Genomic DNA, 20,328 nt, shown 5'->3' on the forward strand with positions numbered 1-20,328 from the left:
GTGTTTCCCAGCGACTCTCAAGGGAATTGCACAGCAATGGTTCGGCAACCTGCCGACTGGTTGTGTAAACAGCTTCAGGACGCTTGCTTACTTATTTGCCTCCAACTTCGCAATGAACATCCCTGCGAAGAAAACGACCCTTGATTTGGGAACAATTCAGCAGGGCGAGAAAGAGGGGCTTCGTTCCTACATCAGGCGGTTCAACCTGATGAGAATACAGATTCAGGGGTTACCGGATGAGGTAGCTTATACTGACTTTTTTAGAGGTCTCAAAGACGGGTCTACCTTCAAATTTGATTTAGTTCGAAAAAGGGTGGCGACTCTTCAAGAGGCCTTGATTGAAGCAGAAGCCTATATACAGGCGACTGATCTGCGTACGATGAAACAGTCGGACGGGAAGAGGTTCGACAAAAGAGAGGGACGACAGAAACAGTCGTCCAACAAAGATGAAAAAAGAAAAGAGGTCTGGGTGGCTGATTCCTCTAAACAGCCGGCCCAGAAAAAGAAAAAAGAATTCAAACCATACTCCCCAAAGTATGTGTTTAACAAGGATAACCAGTTTATCCTAAAAGAAATAAAGGGACGGCTCTCAATTGAGAAGCCGCTCCCCATGAAGGGTTCTGCGAGCAACCGGAACCAAGACAAAATCTGTGCTTATCATGATGACGTTGGTCATCACACCAATGACTGCATCAGTCTCATGCGGTACCTAGACCGCTTGGCTGATCAAGGTGATCTTGACACTTATGTCAAGAAATCTACGGGGAATACTTCCTCAAAAAAGCAGTCGGCCAAAAAAAATCAACAGGCCGACAGTTCCGATACAGATGATGCAGTCGTCTACACCATTGCAGGCGGCTTCTCAGGAGGCGGCCCCACTATTAGGGGCAACAAAGATAATATAAGGCGGTTAGATGTAAATTCCGTTCACCAAGAACGGCCGTCCAAATATACATTTCCTGAGATTGTCATCACTGAAGAGGATCTGGGAGGAATAAGGGGACCGCATGACGACCCTCTCGTTATTGAATGTAAAGTGGCCAACCAGAGAGTTGGCCGAATCCTCATAGATACCGGGAGCTCTTCAGATCTCATCAGCAGCAAATGTCTGTCAAAACTGAAATATCAGACGGACTGCATACATCCGGCCTCCCACCCTTTAATAGGTTTTGGAGGAGGAGTCGTCCACCCACTGGGACGAGTGGATCTACCCATTCGCCTGGGCGAAAAAGGGGAAGGACGACACATGGTAGTCCGGTTCCTAGTGGTAGAGGAACTCTCGGCCTACAACATGATTCTGGGTCGACCAACCCTGAATAATTCCAAGGCTGTTATAATCCCGTCACTTATGCTGCTTAAGTTTGAAAGGGATAATGGAACAGTCGGCTCCCTAAGGGGAGATCAGAGGATGGCCCGAGAGTGCTATCTCTCGGATGTCAAGCCCACTGTTATGGCCACTGGGTCAAGTGGAGAAAAAACAGACCTTGACAATGTCAAGGAAAGTGCGCCTGTTCAAGAAACAGGCGACAGAAAAAGAAAGGCGTCCCAGACAGAGTCCGCAAGAAAGGCAAGAAAATAGCAATCATTGGCACAGGATCGGCCGGATGAGTTCCGCCCTCAGCCGGCTGGTGAGCATGCGGACCTGATATTAGACGACTCCCATCCTGACCGAACAGTCAAAGTAGGGACGACTGCTCTGAGAAACCTTGGTGACGACTTTCACAACCTGTTGAAAGAATACAAGGACATCTTTGCATTTGAAGTCCATGAAATGCCAGGCATTAGTCCTGATCTGGCAGTACACAAACTCGCTGTGGATCCGAAAAAGAAGCCGGTACGACAAAAGAAGCGGAACCATGGTGAAGAAAGAGGTCAGGCGGCAGCCGCCGAAGTCAAAAAATTACTTGATGCAGGGTTCATTCGGCAATGTTACTTCCCAGATTGGGTTGCAAATGTGGTGCTTGTTAAAAAGCCGAATGGCACCTGGCGAATGTGTGTAGACTACACAGACTTGAACAAGGCGTGCCCCAAAGACAGTTACCCTCTGCCTAAAATTGATAACCTGGTCGACTCAACAGCCGGCCATGCCTTGATGAGTTTTATGGACGCCTATTCTGGTTTTCATCAAATTCCTTTATGGAAGAAAGATCAGGAGAAGACGGCCTTCGTCACTGATCAGGGATTATACTGTTACACGGTCATGCCGTTTGGTCTTAAGAATGCCCCGGCTACCTTCCAACGAATGATAAACACAGTGTTCTTTGATCAGATTGGGAGAAACGTCGAGGCATACATTGATGATATGATTGTCAAGACTAAACTTCAGGAAGATCATCTGACGGACCTCCGAGAAACTTTCGCCACACTCAGGCGGCACCATGTCATGCTCAATCCCAAGAAATGTGTATTTGGAGTTGAGTCTGGGAAATTTCTCGGATTCCTTATCAACCAGAGAGGAATAGAGGCGAACCCTGAGAAGGTACAGGCGGTCATTGACATGCAGTCGCCTCGTACCGTCCGAGAGGTTCAGAAGTTAACAGGTTGTCTGGCGGCCTTGGGAAGATTCCTAAGCCGATCAGGCGACAAATGCCTATACTTTTTCCAGGCAATTAAGAAAAAGGCAAGGTTTGAATGGGGGCCGGATGCTGAGGCCGCCTTCCAGAAATTAAAGGTTCACTTGCATTCCTTGCCGAGGCTGGTCAGCCCTTTGCCCAAAGAAAATCTCTACATGTACCTGGCCGTCTCTGATCATGCGTTAAGCGCGGTGCTCCTTGCTGAAAGGGACGGCTGTCAACTTCCGGTCTACTTTGTCAGTCACGTACTGAAAAATGCCGAGTTGAGGTATCCCCTAGTGGAGAAATTTGGTCTTGCACTCTTCATGGCTGTTAAAAAATTGAAGCCCTACTTTCTGGCACATGCAGTCGTCGTGTATACCGACCAACCGATCAAGCGGCCCCTTACCACCATGGAGTCCTCCGGACGAATGATCAAATGGGCCATAGAAATGCAGAGTCTCGAAGTTACTTTCGAGCCTAGAAAAGCAGTGAAGGGGCAAGCCTTTGCTGACTTTATTGTAGAGATGACTCGTCCTCCTGACTCTCAAGTTCCAGACCAAGTCTGGAAGGTATATGTGGACGGAAGCTCTACTTCAAACGGTTGTGGAGCAGGCGTCGTATGTCAATCTCCAGAGGGCGACAGGTTCGAGTATGCTCTACGCTTCAGTTTCCAGGCTTCAAACAATGAGGCAGAATATGAAGCTTTACTAGCCGGGATCCGCATGTGTAAGGCGGCAGGGGCAAGGAAAATAGACGCCTGTTCTGATTCACAACTGATAGTGAGTCAGTACAATGGCGAATACGAAGCAACACATCCGGCCATGATCAAGTATTTACAGGCGGTCCGACAAGCAGTCGGCTCCCTTGAGGATTTCCATCTGATCCAAGTGCCGAGATCAGAAAACAACCAGGCAGATGCACTTTCGAAATTAGCATCATCCGCCTCCTCCGATACTCCTCGAACTGTGTTTTGGGAAGTAATGGAGAAGAGAAGCATCGAGGAAAATCCTATTGGAATTCTAGACAGAAGCTCAACCTGGATGGATTCAATCAGGGCATATCTGACAAACGGTACACTGCCGGATGATCCTCAACAGGCGGCAGCACTGAAAAAACGAGCCTCCTGTTTTGAAATGATACAGGGAGAACTTCACAAGAGGGGGCACCTTCAACCCTTCTTAAAGTGTGTTACTCCTGAAAAGGGACGAGAGATACTAGATGATCTTCACTCTGGTTTCTGTGCTTCCCATATAGGTGGTAGGATGCTTGCTCAAAGGGCAAGGCGGCAGGGCTACTTTTGGCCTACTTTGGAAGCAGATGCAATGGAGATGGTGAAAAAATGTGACAAGTGCCAAAGGTTTGGCAAATTAATTCACCGTCCGGCTACTGACCTCACTACCATTCACAGCCCACTACCGTTTGCTAAGTGGGGCATGGACATTCTGGGTCCATATACGCCTGCTACAGGCGGCAGAAGGTATATACTTGTTGCCGTTGACTACTTCACTAAATGGGTAGAGGCGGAGGCTGTAAAGGGAATCAAGACGAAAGATGTAATTTCATTCATTTGGAAAAACGTCATCACTCGGTTCGGGGTTCCCATGTCTATGGTTTTTGATAATGGTCCCCAATTTGAGACGCCTGTTCTCAAAAGCTGGTTGGGAGACCAAGGAATTGCACATTACTTTGCATCTGTCGGCCGTCCACAAGCCAACGGCCAGGTAGAAGCCTTTAATAAAATCATCTCAGACGGTCTCAAGAAAAAGATTGAACGAGCAGGCGGCCTATGGGCAGATGAACTACCACATGTTCTTTGGGCCATTAGGACGACTGAAAAAGGGGCGACTGGAGAAACTCCCTTCCTCCTAACTTATGGTGCAGAAGTTGTTCTTCCAATAGAACACTACGAGCCGACTCTTCGGGTAATGCTATATGACGAAGAGGCAAACTGGGAAGCTATGCGCCTGGCATTAGACTCACTTCCTGAAAAGAGGGGCAATGCTGTTTTGCGCCATGAGATCTATCGCCTGAGAATGACTAGATCATACAACAAAAAAGTACACAGGCGTCCACTCAAAGTAGGGGACTTTGTACTTAGAAAAATGGAAGCAGTTGGTAGGGCTAATGAGTCTGGCAAACTAACTCCCAACTGGGAAGGACCCTACCGAATCTATGCGGAAGTCAGGGACGGTACCTACCGTCTGGAAACACCAGACGGACAACCGTTGCCTCGAACCTGGAATGTAGATAACCTTAAAAAATATTTTTTCTGAATGATGTAAAGTAAAGAGCTACTTAAATAAGTTTGCACTTACTATTCAATTTTGTATTACGAGGGGCATGCCGTCTGTACCTTTACAGTCGGCTACTCTCCATTGAGTTTCACTCTTTATCTTAGAGGGGCATGCCGTCTGTTCCTTTACAGTCGGCTACTCTCCATCGAGTATTTTACTCACAATACTTAGCTAAAAAGATTAGGGCCTGGCCGATCCTGTAACTAACAGGCGGCTACCCTTCTTTTACTTAGCACCTACGTTCACCAAGAACTTACCAAGGCCACCGGCCGAATGATCAGACCAGGCGCCAAGCCACCTGATCAAAACTACAAAACTAATTCGACCTGTCCCAACATCATAGCAGGCGTCCGACGGCATCCCTCCGGATGAAATTCGTCGCAGAGAGCAGCTCCCTTTTGGGTGGAACATTGTTCTATAAACTAATTACACGGCACCTATACGACTGTCCCCAAGGGCAACCACGTAGCCGTTTTTGAGACAAGGATAACTCTATCACTAACCAAACCAGTGGTAGCAGTTGACATCTGAGTCAGATGACCGCCTGTATTACTTGAGATAAATGCAGGGGGTACCTATTGAGTTAATAGCCAACAAACATTGGCGAATCAAGGGGTCTAGCCGGCCTACGCCGCCTGGTACCTCTACTTCTCAAACAAAAGTGATGGCGACTGAGTAACTCCAAAGTTAACTCATAGTCACTCCTTCAAGTTTGGTATGGAATCTAAAAAGTTTGAGTCGTCCGCCTGTTTTAAACAAACAAGGGCACTCGAACCCCTATTCCTACTGGATAACCTATTGAGTTAATAGCCAACAAACATTGGTGAATCAAGGGGGCTAGCCGGCCTACGCCGCCTGATACCTCTACTACTCAATCAAGATTGTGACAAAGACTAAGTAACTCCTATGTTAACTTAATAGTCACTCAAACTTAGTATGGAGCCTAAAAGGTATGAGTCGTCCACTTGTTTTTAATAAACAAAGGCTCTCAACCAATACTCTTGCTAGGTTAACTAATAACGAATTAAAAGCCAACATTGGCAATAAAGGGAAACAACCGGTACCCACCGCTTGTTTTCCTACTTAATTCCTTGGCTACTAGGTAATTCTATTTACTTGGTCAAATTGAATAAAGAGTTCGAATACCGATTGATTAAATGGCCGACTGATCATCTATCCTGGAAACAGACAACCAGTCGTCCAGGGGCATAGGCGGCATACTTACTATTTGTACCTGTCTTAACGTTCGGCCATACACAACAGTCGGTCTAGTGAGCAAATTTTAAATACTTAGACAAATTTGAACCAAAACAAAAAATTTGATTAAAAATGAGCCGGCCATAAAAGACCAGCAGAATATTCAAAACCCCGGCCCCCTGGCCGGGTAATTACAAAGCAAACGGCACGCAGGCCGTAAAAAGAAAAATACTTAAAGCTTAAGAAGGGGGCAGTTCAGTATCAGCAGCAGCCACCTGGTCAGCACTCTTCTTGCTGGACTCGGCCTTAGCTGCACCATCTTTTGATGCCTTACCCCCAAGTGGCACAAGCGCCACAACCGGCTCTTCCTCCTCCAACGCACCGTCCAACGCCTCTTCTTCAGCAGCCGCCAGGATCTGTTGATTATATATTTCCGAACACTGGCGGTACGTTCTTTCCCACGAGGCAAAGTCGGCACTGGGGAACAGTCGTTCCCAGGTCATGCGTTGGATTTGAGCGGAGTCTTCCACCATCTCCCGGACGAGCTCTTGTTTCTCTTGCTCGGCCTTATCCGAGAGCTCTTGGGTAAGACTCTTCTCCTGGTTCACCAGGCGTTCTTTTACGTTAGCCAAAGATTTCTCCATGGCTTCGTAAGAGTGCATTTTTTTGGCGAAGGGGTTTCAGCTCGGCTTTAAGGTTGGTGACGGTCCCCTCCAGCTCGTCAACCTTCTTTTGGGCCGCCTCTAGCTGAGCCCGAACAGCGGCGGTCGCCTGCGCCTGATAATAAAGAAGATCAATGGTCAGTACTTCATTTTGGGCAATTTGAAACATTGCCTTATCACAGCTGGAGGCGGCCATAGCCTTTGCGGCCTTTACCTCTTTGTTTTTTCCGATCAATCGGCTTGCGAAGGCTGTTGACTCGGAGCAGGGCCTAAGTACAAAGAAAAACAGGCGTCAGTTACCAATCAAAAGAGTTAACAGGCGTCCTGGAACTCAAAAGCTCAAAAAGGTGCTAAGTATACCTCAGCTAGGACCCCTGAAATTCCATCAAGGTCAAGGGTGCCGGCACCCTTGACCGCCTCCCTGTCAGATGGAGGAACTACTTTAACCATTGACTTGGCTACCTCAACCAAGTCAAGTCCCTGGGGGCCGGCTGCATTAAGCGAAAGGAAAAAACAAGTTAGACCTAATCAAGAAGGAAGCAAGGGTGAGTTTTTACAAGCAAGTGTCCATACATCTAGGCGGCCCCGCCTGGGTTTTTGAAGAAGTGGCCGGCTGCTTCTCAGCCGCCACTGTTTTCCTGGAAGACCCAGGAGAGCTTGCAACAGTCGTCCTCCGGGCCTTGGGGTCCGGCTGTTGCGAGGAAGAAGCCCTTGGAGTGCCAGACTGAAAACAAAAAGAGTTAGTATATGCATAAGACAACTAAAAGGAAAAGTGTTTTCAAAGCTTACCAAGGGTGCCTCCTTGTTGGGGGAGTCGGCATACGACTGCTTCATTAGCGAGACCCGCAGCATGGCCGCCGCAGTCTTAGATGCTGTTATTTTACTCATGGCGTCGGCTGAAAGAAATAAACAGCAAAGTTAGTAAAAATCCCAAGTAAACAAGGCGTGAAAAAACAGAGTATTCGTCAGGCCGGCTACCTCTAGAGCACCGACTGCTGAGGCCACAGGCGGCCAAGAAGTACTCGTCATAGAGCCACTTGAAGCTCGGGACGCAGTTTAGGGGTACTTGCTCTCGTACCCCTGAAGTAGAGTTCACCCTAGTCTCTACTTTGAAGAGTCCTTTGTCTAGGATCTCTTTTTTAGCCTTTGGGGGAACAGGCGGCATGCTGCGGCCGCCTGCGAGAAGAGGCGGATCCCTATTCCACTTGTTAAAACGTTTGTTCAGCTCTGTGTCTGAACTCTCGATAATAAGAAAGGTGTTCCGCCAATCCTTCCATTTGTTTGCCTTACCTCTCGTCATGAGGTAACCCCTATGGCTTGTTAATTGATACCAGCCGGTACCTCCCGACTTAGGGGTCCGGCTGAGATAGTTCATGTGGGCGAAAGCCTCAAAACTTGGCTCCACCCCGTTCAGTTCGCACCCGGCCACATAGCCGAGTACGTTTACCCAAGAGTTGGGGGCTAACTTCCATAACCCCAGATCATACCCATCTAAAATCCGCTGAACAGCCGGATGTAATGGGAAGCGCAGTCCAGCTTTGATGGCCGCCACATAGCAGCCAAAGCAGCCGTCACCATAGCTGGTACCAGCCGGCCAGACGACAGTATCTTCTGGATCCGGCACAAACAGTAAAAATTCCGGGCCCATTTTGTGGTTAGCAATAAAGCTCGCCACGTTGTCTCGCATGGTTGCAATCCGGCCCCGGGGTACCCTGCAGTAGTAGGGGGCGTTTTCCTCTCTGTAAGAGGCGGACGGCTCTGCCCAATTATCCCCCTTCTCAACTGCATGAGAACGTCTCGCCTCTTGTAGGCGGCTATGTTTTTCTTCTGAGCCAGAAGAACTGTGGCCAGAAGAGCTGGATTCGGACTCGTCCCCTGACGAGTCCGAAGAGGACGACTCCTCCCCTCTCCTAGAGGGGCCCGCCTCCTCTCCCTTAGAAGGAGCAGAAGGAAAATTAGACATGTCCACGGTAAGATGGGAAGGGAACACCTTGGTCCCTCTCTCAGAACTGTCAGCTTGACAGTCGCCTCGTTCTACATCTGGCGCCTGGTCAGATGTTTCACTAAGGAGCACCCTTTGGGAGGAGCCGTCTGAGTTTGATATCATAGCAGTCTTTTTTGTTCTGGCCATCACGTTCTGCATAGACACAGATACAGTCGGACTTTGTATAAAGGGCAAAGATGGGTCCAGAAAAGGGCAGGCGGCACTCCTAGTCCTAGATTCAGCCGTCCCCGGTGACCGGCTGATCACTAACTTAGGGCGTGTCGTGTGCTTCCATGGTGCCATTTCAAAAAATAAAAAGAAAATTAAGAGTAAGAGAACTGAGTTACCTGAACGAGTGACGGTTGATGAAGTCCTGAAAGTTCGGGTCAGTCGGCTTGTCAGAACAGGCGGTAGGCAGAAAAAGTCCAAAATGTCAGAGCAAGTTCAGGGGTCCGAATGTTCTCGCAAAAGTTCTCAAATGTGAAAATGACCGAAGTCAGCACTTCCTTTTATAGGCAAAGTGAGAAGGCGAAGGGTCGCTTCCAAATTCAAAATTTGGGCGGGAAAATCTCTCGGCCGTTTGCAAGGTGACACCTGTAACAGGCCGTCGCCTGTCACCGTGCGACATCTGTCACAGGCGACCCGTGACCAGTCACGTGCCACCTGTGAGGGGCAAATGATTAGGGGATTTTTATCCACCAATCACCGTCTGACAAGTGGACCAACCAGGTTCCGCCACGTGTCCTTCACGAAGGCCAACAGGAGCTTGCCACGTGTCAATCACAGATACGTCCTCTACGGACCACTTTAGACACGCCACGTGTCCACCCATGCCAAATGGGACAACCGGCCATCAAGGCCCAATTCAGTCTACAGGCCCGATCAGCCCTAGGTTTACCTTAAACCTAGAGAGTTGCACGCTTCTCAAGGCTATAAATACTCGATTAATCCTCATTAATCGGGGAATCGAATAATTAAGAGATCAAGCAGAGAAGAACAGAGTTATTAACAACCGGCTAATCTCGCTAACAACGCAGATTACCAACACTAAGCACTCTCACCTAGAGAGATCTAATTACTTTAATTTCTGTATTAATTACTCCTTAATCAGGTTCTAACTTGATCGTTGGAGGCGGAGCTCTCAGGAGTCTCCGTTATTTTGCAGGTACAGGCGTCCGGTTCCAGTCTCGGAATTGTAACTCTCCCGCAGGACATCAGAAAACCCCGAAACAGAACCCATTCACCACCATTCACCATTGCACTCGGCGTCGTCCAAGACGAAGGGACGACAGTGAGGCTAGGGAAGGGTTACACCAAATTGATGAGTAGTGAACGTATTGTATCATTGTTTTGTCCTTTTTCCTGGAATGTTGTATATAACGATTGCATTATCAATATAAGACATGCTGGTTGAATGAATCTGTTTGTGTTTTGAAGTTTTGTTTGCTTATTTATCCAAATCGGATTTATGTCAGTCAAAATAGATCCTTCAGGGCTAATGTACATTAAACAACAGACATTTGGAATCCATAGTCGAAAATGGGGAAGAAAGGATGGCCCGTGGTGGTTAATGTGGTTGTTCATGGTGGTTTTAGTGTTGTTGGTTGTGGTGGGTGGTTATCGACGGTTGTTGAATGGTTGGGGTTGGTGGTGGACTGGTTGAAGTGTTGTTGGAGGTCAAAAGTGGTGGCAGATGGTGGTCGATGGTGGGGGTTGTTGGTGGATTGTGGTGGCAAGAATCATGGCAGGGGGTGGTGGGTGGGGGCAGAAGAAAGTGGCAGAGCAGTGGCAAAAGGCTGATTCTGCTGCTGTTTTGCACACCAGCAGAGAAACGCTGTCCCAGACAGCGTTTTAGGTTGAAAATAAGACGCTGTCTGAGACAGCGTTTTAGGTACAAGGAAGTTTGTACATAAAGCGCTATCCGGGACAACGTCTTTGGTATAACTGTTTTTGTTTTTTAAAAACATTTTTATAAATAAAAGGCAATTACAAAAATTTAAAAAAAAAGGTCAACAACAAAGACGCTGTCCCAGACAGCGTTTTTAGGTTGATTTTTTTTTAAAAAAACCCAGGCATAAAACGCTGACCGAGACAGCGTTTTAGCCTGGAAGCTTAGTTTGGTAAATACTTTTGCCACACAACCATTTTGGTTAATATTTGCCAAAATTGGCTCACTTTGGAAAAACGTCCTAAACCAACATATGTAGTTTAACTTTTTCCCTATTCAAGTATAAAGTTTGGCTGGCCGGATTTTTTTTACTAATATATAAAAATATATTTCGTATATGATGATATCATGTGTCATATTAACCAACAAATATATTTTTACAATATCAAAATTTTAATTTTTTTACTTATTTACAATAAAAGCTATTAGTAGTCAAAGGGAGAGGACATTGGAGATGGAGGGTCTCCCCCCCCCCCCCCTCCCTCAAGTGGTTGGGGGTTCGATCCTCATTTTTCTCCCATTCTTGTGATAGGGTGGGGGACCCCTCCTGTATCTTACCGATTTTAAAAAAAATAGTAGTCAAAAGAATGTCTTGACAATGGTGCCGCTTAAAATAATGCTAATTACCAAACAGGGCCGATAGTATTTTATCAATAATGCTAAATTAAATGATCCACATAGACAATTTTCTTAAGAAGATAGGTCATCCGTTTTATTTTTCTTTCTAAAGATCATTTGAGAAATGTTCATGACGGCCGAATTAGTCCAAATGGTTTCTTTCCAACTGTCGGTTTCCATTATAATTTGATGTTGGTGTTTTAAAGGGTCAAACAAGAAAGCTTCATCTTACCAACAAGTGCATACTTCTCATGCCACAAATATATATTAAATTTAAATTTGTAAATTTGTGGCTTCTTATTTATTTTAATCATTTGTCAATTCTTTCGCAATATATAATTAATTAAATTTAATAGCAAAAGTCTAAATCTTTTAGTTAGGAGGTATCTGTCTTACCCTCAAATTAACGTGTAGTATTAGTAATTAATTAATAGTAGTAATATTTGGTTTTACACTTATAAAGTTTAAACTTTTTAACATATTTTAAGCCACCTAACTATTGGCTTTTTTTACAAGGTTGTTGTTGTCCATTTCAAGTCCAAGGAAACATCATGGTATCTCTTTTGCCTAACCTTAATTATATATATATTTACTATTCCTAGATAAATGCCCTTTAGTTGAGGATACTAAAACTATAAGTTTAGGGATGAATATTCAAGTAATTAAGCTAATTATTTTCTATTAAAAAATGTCACTTATTAATATCTATACAATTTGTTATGCTATTTGATTATATTCATGCAATATTATTAAAGGCTTTCAATAGTACAATACCGTATAAAATTCAACATTAGTCAAAAATTTTCAAGAACATAATAAGTATAATGATTTGTATATTGGATCAAAAGTAATATTATTATGAGCACAAATTACTTTCCTAAACGACTAACATTTGGGATCATAACTGAAAACAATTAATTTCATTTATGTAGATAACTTTCCTAAACAACTAACATTAGGGATCATATATTTTCACTTAGGGTTCTCCTGTTACCGGTTTACTGTATTATGCTACCCAAAATTCGACATGCTCGAGTTTATTGCTATAGTAGTTATTGTAACATTTGTATTTGTATGGATACGAGGGTGTTATGTACGTACCATGTTAGTCTATATTCTTCCAATCACTGATATTCATTTTAATAGTACTTGTATTCTTATTTGTGGAGGTAGGTTTTCTCTCTACTGCTTAACATTTGTATCATTAGAATTTCTAATTTTCTAATGAATAAATATAAATGAATGGCATTAATTAATCTTAATATAAATTAAAAGAATTTTAAAGAAGGCAGTGAAATTAGAGATATTCAATGGTGGGTTTTTAATGTTATCAAATCTAATAATAGCACTTCGTAGCATATTCAATGCTTCAAAGTAGTTTGTATTAATTAGTTACCAATTTCCATGCTATCAACATACTTCACCAAAATCAAAGAACTTGGTGAGCATGGGCGAAAACGGATTTTTTTTCCTTAATTAACATATGCCCTTATATCGAATTAAATTATTACATTAAACTGTAGTTCGTATTAATTAGTTACCAATTTCCATGCTATCAACATACTTCATGAAAAACAAAGAACTTGGTGAGCATGGGCAGAAAATCTTACACACATACAATAAGCTCTTGAGATCTTCAGCTTTAAAAGAAGTCGATCGTGTTAGATTTCGGGAAAACTCTTCAATCTAGAGTGTGTACCATTGATCAATATATATAGAGTTTTACTAGACTCGTAATCTTAGTACGATAAGGATACATAGTATATACAAATATTATCCTAATATGCGACAAATATTATCATAATTATAATATCTATCACACCCCCGCAGTCATAACGGGAGGAGGTCGTACGCTAAGGCTGGATCTAAAATCCAAAAATAAGTCTTGTGGTAGGCCTTTTGTGAAATGTCCGCAAACTGATATCTAGAAGGAACATGTAGAACCTGAACTTGTCTCAAAGCAACCTTTTCTCGAACAAAATGAATATTCATCTCCACATGCATGATGCGTTGGCGTTGTACCGGGTTTCCAGAAAGGTAGATAGGCATCATAGCACTGACATTATCACAATAAACAATAGTAACTTGTCGAAGTCGACAATGTAACTCAAGTAAAAAGATTACGAAGCCAACATGCCTCAGAGACAACATTTGTGACACCTCGATATTCTGCTTCTGCACTCGATTTAGATAAAGTATGTTGACGCTTAGATGACCAAGAAATGAGGTTGTCCCCAAGAAAGCAGCAATAACCCGATGTGGAATGACGGGTATCGAGACAACCTCCCAGTCAGCGTCAGTGTAAGTAATCAAACGATGAGAAGCAAATGAATATAAATGTAAGCCATGATCAATGGTACCCTCAACATAACGCATAATGCGTTTCAATACATCATAATTCGCGCTAGGTATAGGAAGACCTGTGTTGCATCCACATTTCTAGCCCAAAGGGCCTTTCATGTGAGGGGGAGTGATAAGAGTATAAAACATATTCCTGGATCTCAACCATTAACTTAAATTTTTGGTTGAGATGATCCACTAACATGGTATCAAGAGCCAGCGTGACACAAAGGTCACGAAATCAAATCTCATCCACCCCTCCTTTCAAAGTGGAATTAAGCGCAGGGTATAAGGAGAGCCCATGTTGCATCCACACTTCAAGCCTAACAGGCTCTCGTGTGAGGGGGCGTGATAGAGTGTAAAACATAATCCTGGGCCTCAACCATCAGCTTAAGCTTTTGGTTGAGTTGGTCCACTAACAGACGGCTTGAAATATGCTCGCGTCGTGTTGCATTTAAAAGAAGCCAGTCCGCTAGAAACATGCTCTTGTTGCATTGAACTATACCATTTATCTTTAATTGTGTTGTTTAGGAGGGAAAATATTGCAATGTCTACTAATAATATCTTTGATTAACTGTGTATAGTTAAAAGTTAATAAGTTATGACAAGCTATTACAATATCTAAAATTTGCATATTAAAATAAAACATGATCAAAGTTTCTCTCTTTTCAAATTGAATATTTAAATGGAACAAAAAACAATTACAAAGATAAGAGCTTTACGTTACAAATTAAAAATCAAGTAATAAGCACCAACTCATATTATAGTACAACAAAAGTATGGTAAAAGGTTTGATAAAACTATAATTAATCAAGGTAGTAGTTGTTGTATGTCTATTATCTAGTAGCACTTGTATCGCTAGTGGTGCTCTTGCGTTCATTTTTTCACTTGTAGGATCAACTTTATTTTTCAGCTTGACAAAATTATAATTTTTACAATTCTTGTTATTGAACAATTTGCCTAGGCTAATCACTATTGTTCCGGGTATTGGTTTAAGGAACATGTTTAGGGCCGATATTCTTTTATCCAGTAGTAAGAACTTGCACAATAAAATAGGTTATCAACTTAGAGGTGGTTCAAGGAACCCACTTTGATGGTAATTCCATATGTATAGATCGATATGAGTATAAAGTGAATTAAATAAATCGGTTATATTGAGAATTATGTACCTTATAATGTATTTAGACTTGTGTAAATTTAAAAGTTTTAAGACAAGTGTCATGTAGGGGTGGGCCGCAAAAGTGAGTATATATTACTAGCTAAAAATTGTTAGATGAACGTTTATACCCTTATTCCTTACCTTTGAAATTGTTGTTGATCTCAACATGTTTAGACTTTGGTGGGTAACCCTTTCAATTCAGGCCCTCTAAAATGAACGATCATATATAATGTGATGTTTACATATGCTCTTTGGAACAACTTTAATCATCCCAAATCATATAAAAGTCACTTTATGAAAGACCGACTTCTTAATAAGATACGGTAATAATAATGTATGATTAAGTCTGTTGTAAGCAATTCATCGTGCACAAGGCCTATCGAGTAACTAATCCTATATTAATAATCCTATCCCACAGATTCTATACTTGTACACTACGGAAAGAGCAAGAAAATTCCGGGAACACAAAATCAGCACTTAACTGTTACACTTAGGTTAACCGTTACACCCACTTCTCATCCTCCATAATATTTCTTTCAATACTTATATTTGACACTTCAAATCAATACATTAAAACTCTTGATTTCCTTGAATATTTTCCCTCCTGAAAGATAAGAATTTTAAGACTCAAAAACTCTGAATAAAAAGCTCTTCTTTCAAGAAAACAGACCCACAGCTTTTACTATTTCTGGTAACCTCTTTCTCTCATTTCCTCTGCTTCTCATTTCAGCTCACCAAAGTCAAAACCACTATATAAACATAAGCACGCCAAGAAATACATGCACACCTTCTCATATAACTCATGCTATTCTTACTTTCATACTACTACTACTTACATACTATTGCTCATTCTAACTTCATGAATAAGCAGCACCTCAACAACATGACTTCTTCCCCGCACTCGTTTTTTCCCTTCGCCTCTGACATCATGATCGGAGGAGGAGGAGAAGGAGGGGGAGCCATTTCCCGGCGAGTCTTTTCATTACATGATGTTCAAATCCTAGAAATTTTCCTTGCCATCGCGGTTTTTATAGTGATACATACTTTAAGGCAAAGGAAGTATTATGGTTTGCCAGTATGGCCATTTGTAGGTATGTTGCCTTCCTTGATCTTTGGACTAAGGCAGAACTTGTATGAGTGGCTTACTGAGATTACTAATCGTCAGAATGGGACGTTCCACTTCAAGGGACCCTGGTTCAGCAACCTCCAGTGTGTAGTGACTTCGGATCCTAGGAACTTGGAGCACCTTCTGAAGGCAAAGTTCTCCAACTTTCCCAAGGGAGGGTATTTTCGAAACACTCTGAAAGACCTTCTTGGGGATGGGATCTTTAACGCGGATAATGAGACTTGGTCCAGGCAAAGGAAGACGGCGAGCATTGAGTTTCACTCAGCAAGGTTTCGACAACTGACTGCTGAGTCCTTGTTCGAGTTAGTCCATAAGAGGCTCCTGCCTGTCCTAGAGGAATCACAGAAAAATTCTCTGCCTATTGACTTACAAGATGTCCTCTTAAGGATGACATTTGATAATGTCTGCATGATAGCTTTCGGGGTTGATCCTGGATGTTTAAGCCTAGGACTCCCTGAAATACCATTTGCTCGTGCATTCGAGAAAGCTACTGAAGCCACAGTTCTTCGATTTGTCACTCCAACCTGTATATGGCAAACAATGAGGTACCTTAACCTTGGGCCAGAGAAAGAACTGAAAGAATCAATCACTGGAGTAAACAAATTTGCTGATGAAGTTATCAGGACGCGAAAAAAGGAGCTTGCTTTGCAAGATGAGAACAGCAAGGAGAGATCTGATTTACTGACTGTGTTTATGAGGTTAAAGGATGAAAAGGGTCAGCCATTTTCTGACAAGTTTTTAAGAGATATATGTGTAAACTTCATCCTTGCAGGAAGGGATACCTCATCTGTGGCACTCAGCTGGTTTTTCTGGCTTATCGACCAGCACCCAGAGATCGAGCAGAAGATTCTAGCTGAGATAGGAAGAATCATACGCGAAAGGGAAGTCGCTGACATTGCAGGAGCTAGAGGCCTAATCAGTTTCAATCCAGAGGAGATTAAGAAGATGGATTATCTACACGCCGCTATCTCAGAGGCTCTGAGGTTGTACCCTTCAGTGCCAGTTGATCATAAGGAGGTAAAATACTCTGTTTCCTTTCTTTCTTTTTTTTTTTTTTTTTACCAATTGTTTACACCATTTTTCTGTGTTCATGAAAAAAGTTCCAGAATAAGGCATCTTAAACTGTCAATTCAACACTCAATCAATGAATCAAGTGCCAGAAAACCAAAGATAACTTGATATCTTACCAGTCTTAATTACCCCCTAAGCATGCACTGCATTCATTAGACAAACCTTCAGCATGTAACCCGACCATCTACTAGTTTCTAAGAGTCAAGTCGTGCATATCTAGAGCTTAACTTGGCAAAACTGACCCAACCCGAAACAGCCAGACCTTAACCCACAACAAGGTACCCCGGTTATGACTTAAACCGACTAGGATATTTATATGATTACAATTGATTGATTCATGATATCATAAATTCATAATACACTATTAATTGCCAATAGACCCAAATCTGACTACATGACAATCAAATTGAAACCGAAGCGAATGAGTCATCAATTGTATATATCATCTAGAACTTCACAACCCAACCAACAACCCATGTTGTAACTTTATACCACAAACTTGGCTTCAGATAATACCACTAGATCAAACGTCCATTCTTCAAATTGTCAAAAAAAAAAAAAAAAAAAAAAAAAAAAAAAAAAAAAAAAACCATCATTGATTTCTGTTTCAGAGATTAAATAGCACTCTCTCTTCCAGGTACACTTGCACTTTATATGAAATTTATTTGAAACAGACAGAAAGATAAGAAGAATTAATAATCCTACGTTGGTTCTCTACAAACACTAATTAAGGTTCTACATACTTAATAAATTAACAGGTTGTGAAGACGACGTCTTCCCAGATGGGACAGTGCTAAAGAAAGGTACCAAGGTAATATACGCTATCTACTCGATGGGAAGAATGGAAGCTATCTGGGGTAAGGACTGCAGGGAGTACAAGCCGGAGAGGTGGCTTAGAGATGGACGATTTATGAGTGAGTCTGCATACAAGTTTACAGCTTTTAATGGAGGACCTAGACTATGCTTAGGCAAGGACTTTGCTTATTACCAAATGAAGTTTGCTGCAGCCTCTATTCTATTACGATATCACGTGAAGGTGGTGAACAACCACCCTGCTGAACCAAAGCTCGCGCTGACTATGTACATGAAACATGGACTAAAAGTAAATCTCATCAGGCGCGATGAAGCTGAGCTTCATAAGTTCCTCAGGGTTAGATACTAAAAGTTATAAGTTTGACAGGGTTGTGTGTAATGTTTTCGGTTTTAGCTATTTTTTGTGATTGGATTTGTAAAAGAATACATATGATTAGAGTAATTTGAGAAGACATACAGAAGTAACAGAACATACATTGTTAGGGTGAAAGATTGTCTTCAACAGTGTGCATTTAGGTATGTCAATAATCATAGGTTTTGATGTTAAAATTTTGAATGAAGCATTCAGAATAATATGTTTATGGTTTGCCTCTCCTATACAAAATAATATAATGTGTTTCCCTTTATCACAGTGTCATTTTCAAAGAATTTAGCTAAAGTACAATTTTACATTATCACATATTCACATTACCGATGTTTTCATTCTTTGAAACTCTTATACTCCGTAACTCTATCTCTAATTATACACCTACTAAATTTAGAAAGTGGTCTATTATTTTGGGACGTATTAAAACAGAAATATGACCAGATTGTAAGGAGTACTACCTACTCTCGATCTTATCATCAGTCTATCATCCTTTATCCATATTTGTAATCTGTACCTGGACTACTCGGATCTCTAACCTCTCACCCCAATCCTTAATTGTTACATTTTCTCTCTGTATAAGATTTATACTTAATAGGAATGCTTGCAACATTATGCAAGATAAGCATTCTCATATTTGTGGAGTACTCAGACAAAATGGCCACTGATACATACTAATTTACATAGAATGCTTCTCAGACAACCAAACTTAACTTGCACTGCAGAAATTATATCCGCTGCGAAAGATCAAACAATTAAGGAAGAGTGCATATAGTTTAGAAAAGGTAACCTCTATCAATGGCCTATGGGTGCTCCAAGTATCATAGCAAACAGGCCAGGTTAACTGCATCGTTGTCTCGGCGTCTCACCCATATCAATTTTAGATAGGTAAAGTCCGCTAATTTATAGGACAGCCATCCATGTACCATGGCATAAAATTTAAGAATATGATAAAGTTCTATTCTGGTCATTATTCCTCCTTAAAGGGTCTACTAAGGCTCAATTTTGTAGGACATAAGTAGTTGTTACACCAATTGAGAGGTCTCGTGGTAGTCGTTAATTTCCAATCTAGATATTGCCTCTATCCCGTATTAATTTGCATACATGTCAATATGCTATTATGACAATTTATGTTAGCCGACCCCAAATCATTTTGGGACTAAGGCTTTGCAGTTATTATATAAAATGTGTAAGTTAGGGGAGAGGAAAAAGAAGTAAGCAAAAGTTTATTTGAAAAGGCAAGTGTGCAATTTGCGACAATCAATAAGGTTAAGAGTCATTGATAAGGGATGGAGTGAAAGAGGAGGTAGTAAGTTGTTAGGGTAAAAAGAAATAAACTTCAGTAAAACTAGTTGATAAAGTTAAACAATTTCAACCTCCAAACGCTATCTATAAACACTTCTTAACCAAACAAATTATAGTAAAGTTTTGACTCGGCCAAAGATTGCTAAGCTACTTGTAAAGTTATTGTCGACCAAAACCTAAGTTTATTGAGTAATACAAAGCAACAAAATCGATAATTAATGCATCTTGTTAGGCCGTAAAATTCGAGTGATTATGTTGGAGTTAAGTCAAATAGCTTCTCCTCAGCTATTGGCTTCTTAACACAGCTAAATCTGTGCTCACAACTTCACAAGTGTGCTATTCATTGCAGTTGTTTAACTGTAATGGATAGCACAGGATTAATTACTGCCACAAAGGGGAGGACCATCCCCAAACAATTGGAAAAAAACTCAGTCATAAACATTTAAGATCTAACCAATGAGAGATGGGTGCCGCCCTGACGAATGACTAGGTTCAGGAAAGTCAGATTAGATATAACCCATACCCTTGAAATGATGGTAAAGTCGTTTTCTCAGGCCATTTGGTCTGTAAAATTAATCTCATACATGAACATGGCTAGATCTACTGCACCCACCCCCAAATACGGAACTCCATGACCTGGATCCAAGGTATTAGCTTAGTTACATAGTATAGTATATTAATTGTCCACATGTTATTTATGAATGAGCTTGGTACCTACTCAAATAAATTATACTCCCGCCATCCTGGTTTACTTGCCCATAGCCATTTGCACATGATTCTATGCAAGTGAAAAAGTAAGGAAAAAAAAGGTGAGTAAGCGTGACTGGAACTTGACTTGAAAGGAAAAAAAAAATATGTAGGGAAGAAAAAGATTATAAAGAAAATCGGACAA

At 42.0% G+C, this 20,328-nt stretch overlaps 2 protein-coding genes across 2 annotated transcripts; one reads left to right on the forward strand and one right to left on the reverse strand.

Annotated features, from left to right (window-relative positions):
- Nucleotides 1–13,088: 13,088 nt before the first annotated feature.
- On the reverse strand, nt 13,089–13,634 carry LOC110716381. Its single transcript, XM_021894993.1, has one exon. The coding sequence runs from the start codon at nt 13,632–13,634 to the stop codon at nt 13,089–13,091; it is 546 nt and encodes a 181-aa protein (XP_021750685.1).
- Nucleotides 13,635–15,273: 1,639 nt separating this feature from the next.
- On the forward strand, nt 15,274–18,393 carry LOC110716276 (cytochrome P450 86B1-like). Its single transcript, XM_021894884.1, has 2 exons — nt 15,274–16,902; nt 17,714–18,393. The coding sequence occupies exons 1-2, from the start codon at nt 15,560–15,562 to the stop codon at nt 18,114–18,116; spliced, it is 1,746 nt and encodes a 581-aa protein (XP_021750576.1). The 5' UTR covers nt 15,274–15,559; the 3' UTR covers nt 18,117–18,393.
- Nucleotides 18,394–20,328: the final 1,935 nt, after the last annotated feature.

Source organism: Chenopodium quinoa, unplaced genomic scaffold (genome assembly GCF_001683475.1).
Source record: "Chenopodium quinoa cultivar QQ74 unplaced genomic scaffold, ASM168347v1, whole genome shotgun sequence".
Lineage (NCBI taxonomy): Eukaryota > Viridiplantae > Streptophyta > Magnoliopsida > Caryophyllales > Amaranthaceae > Chenopodium > Chenopodium quinoa.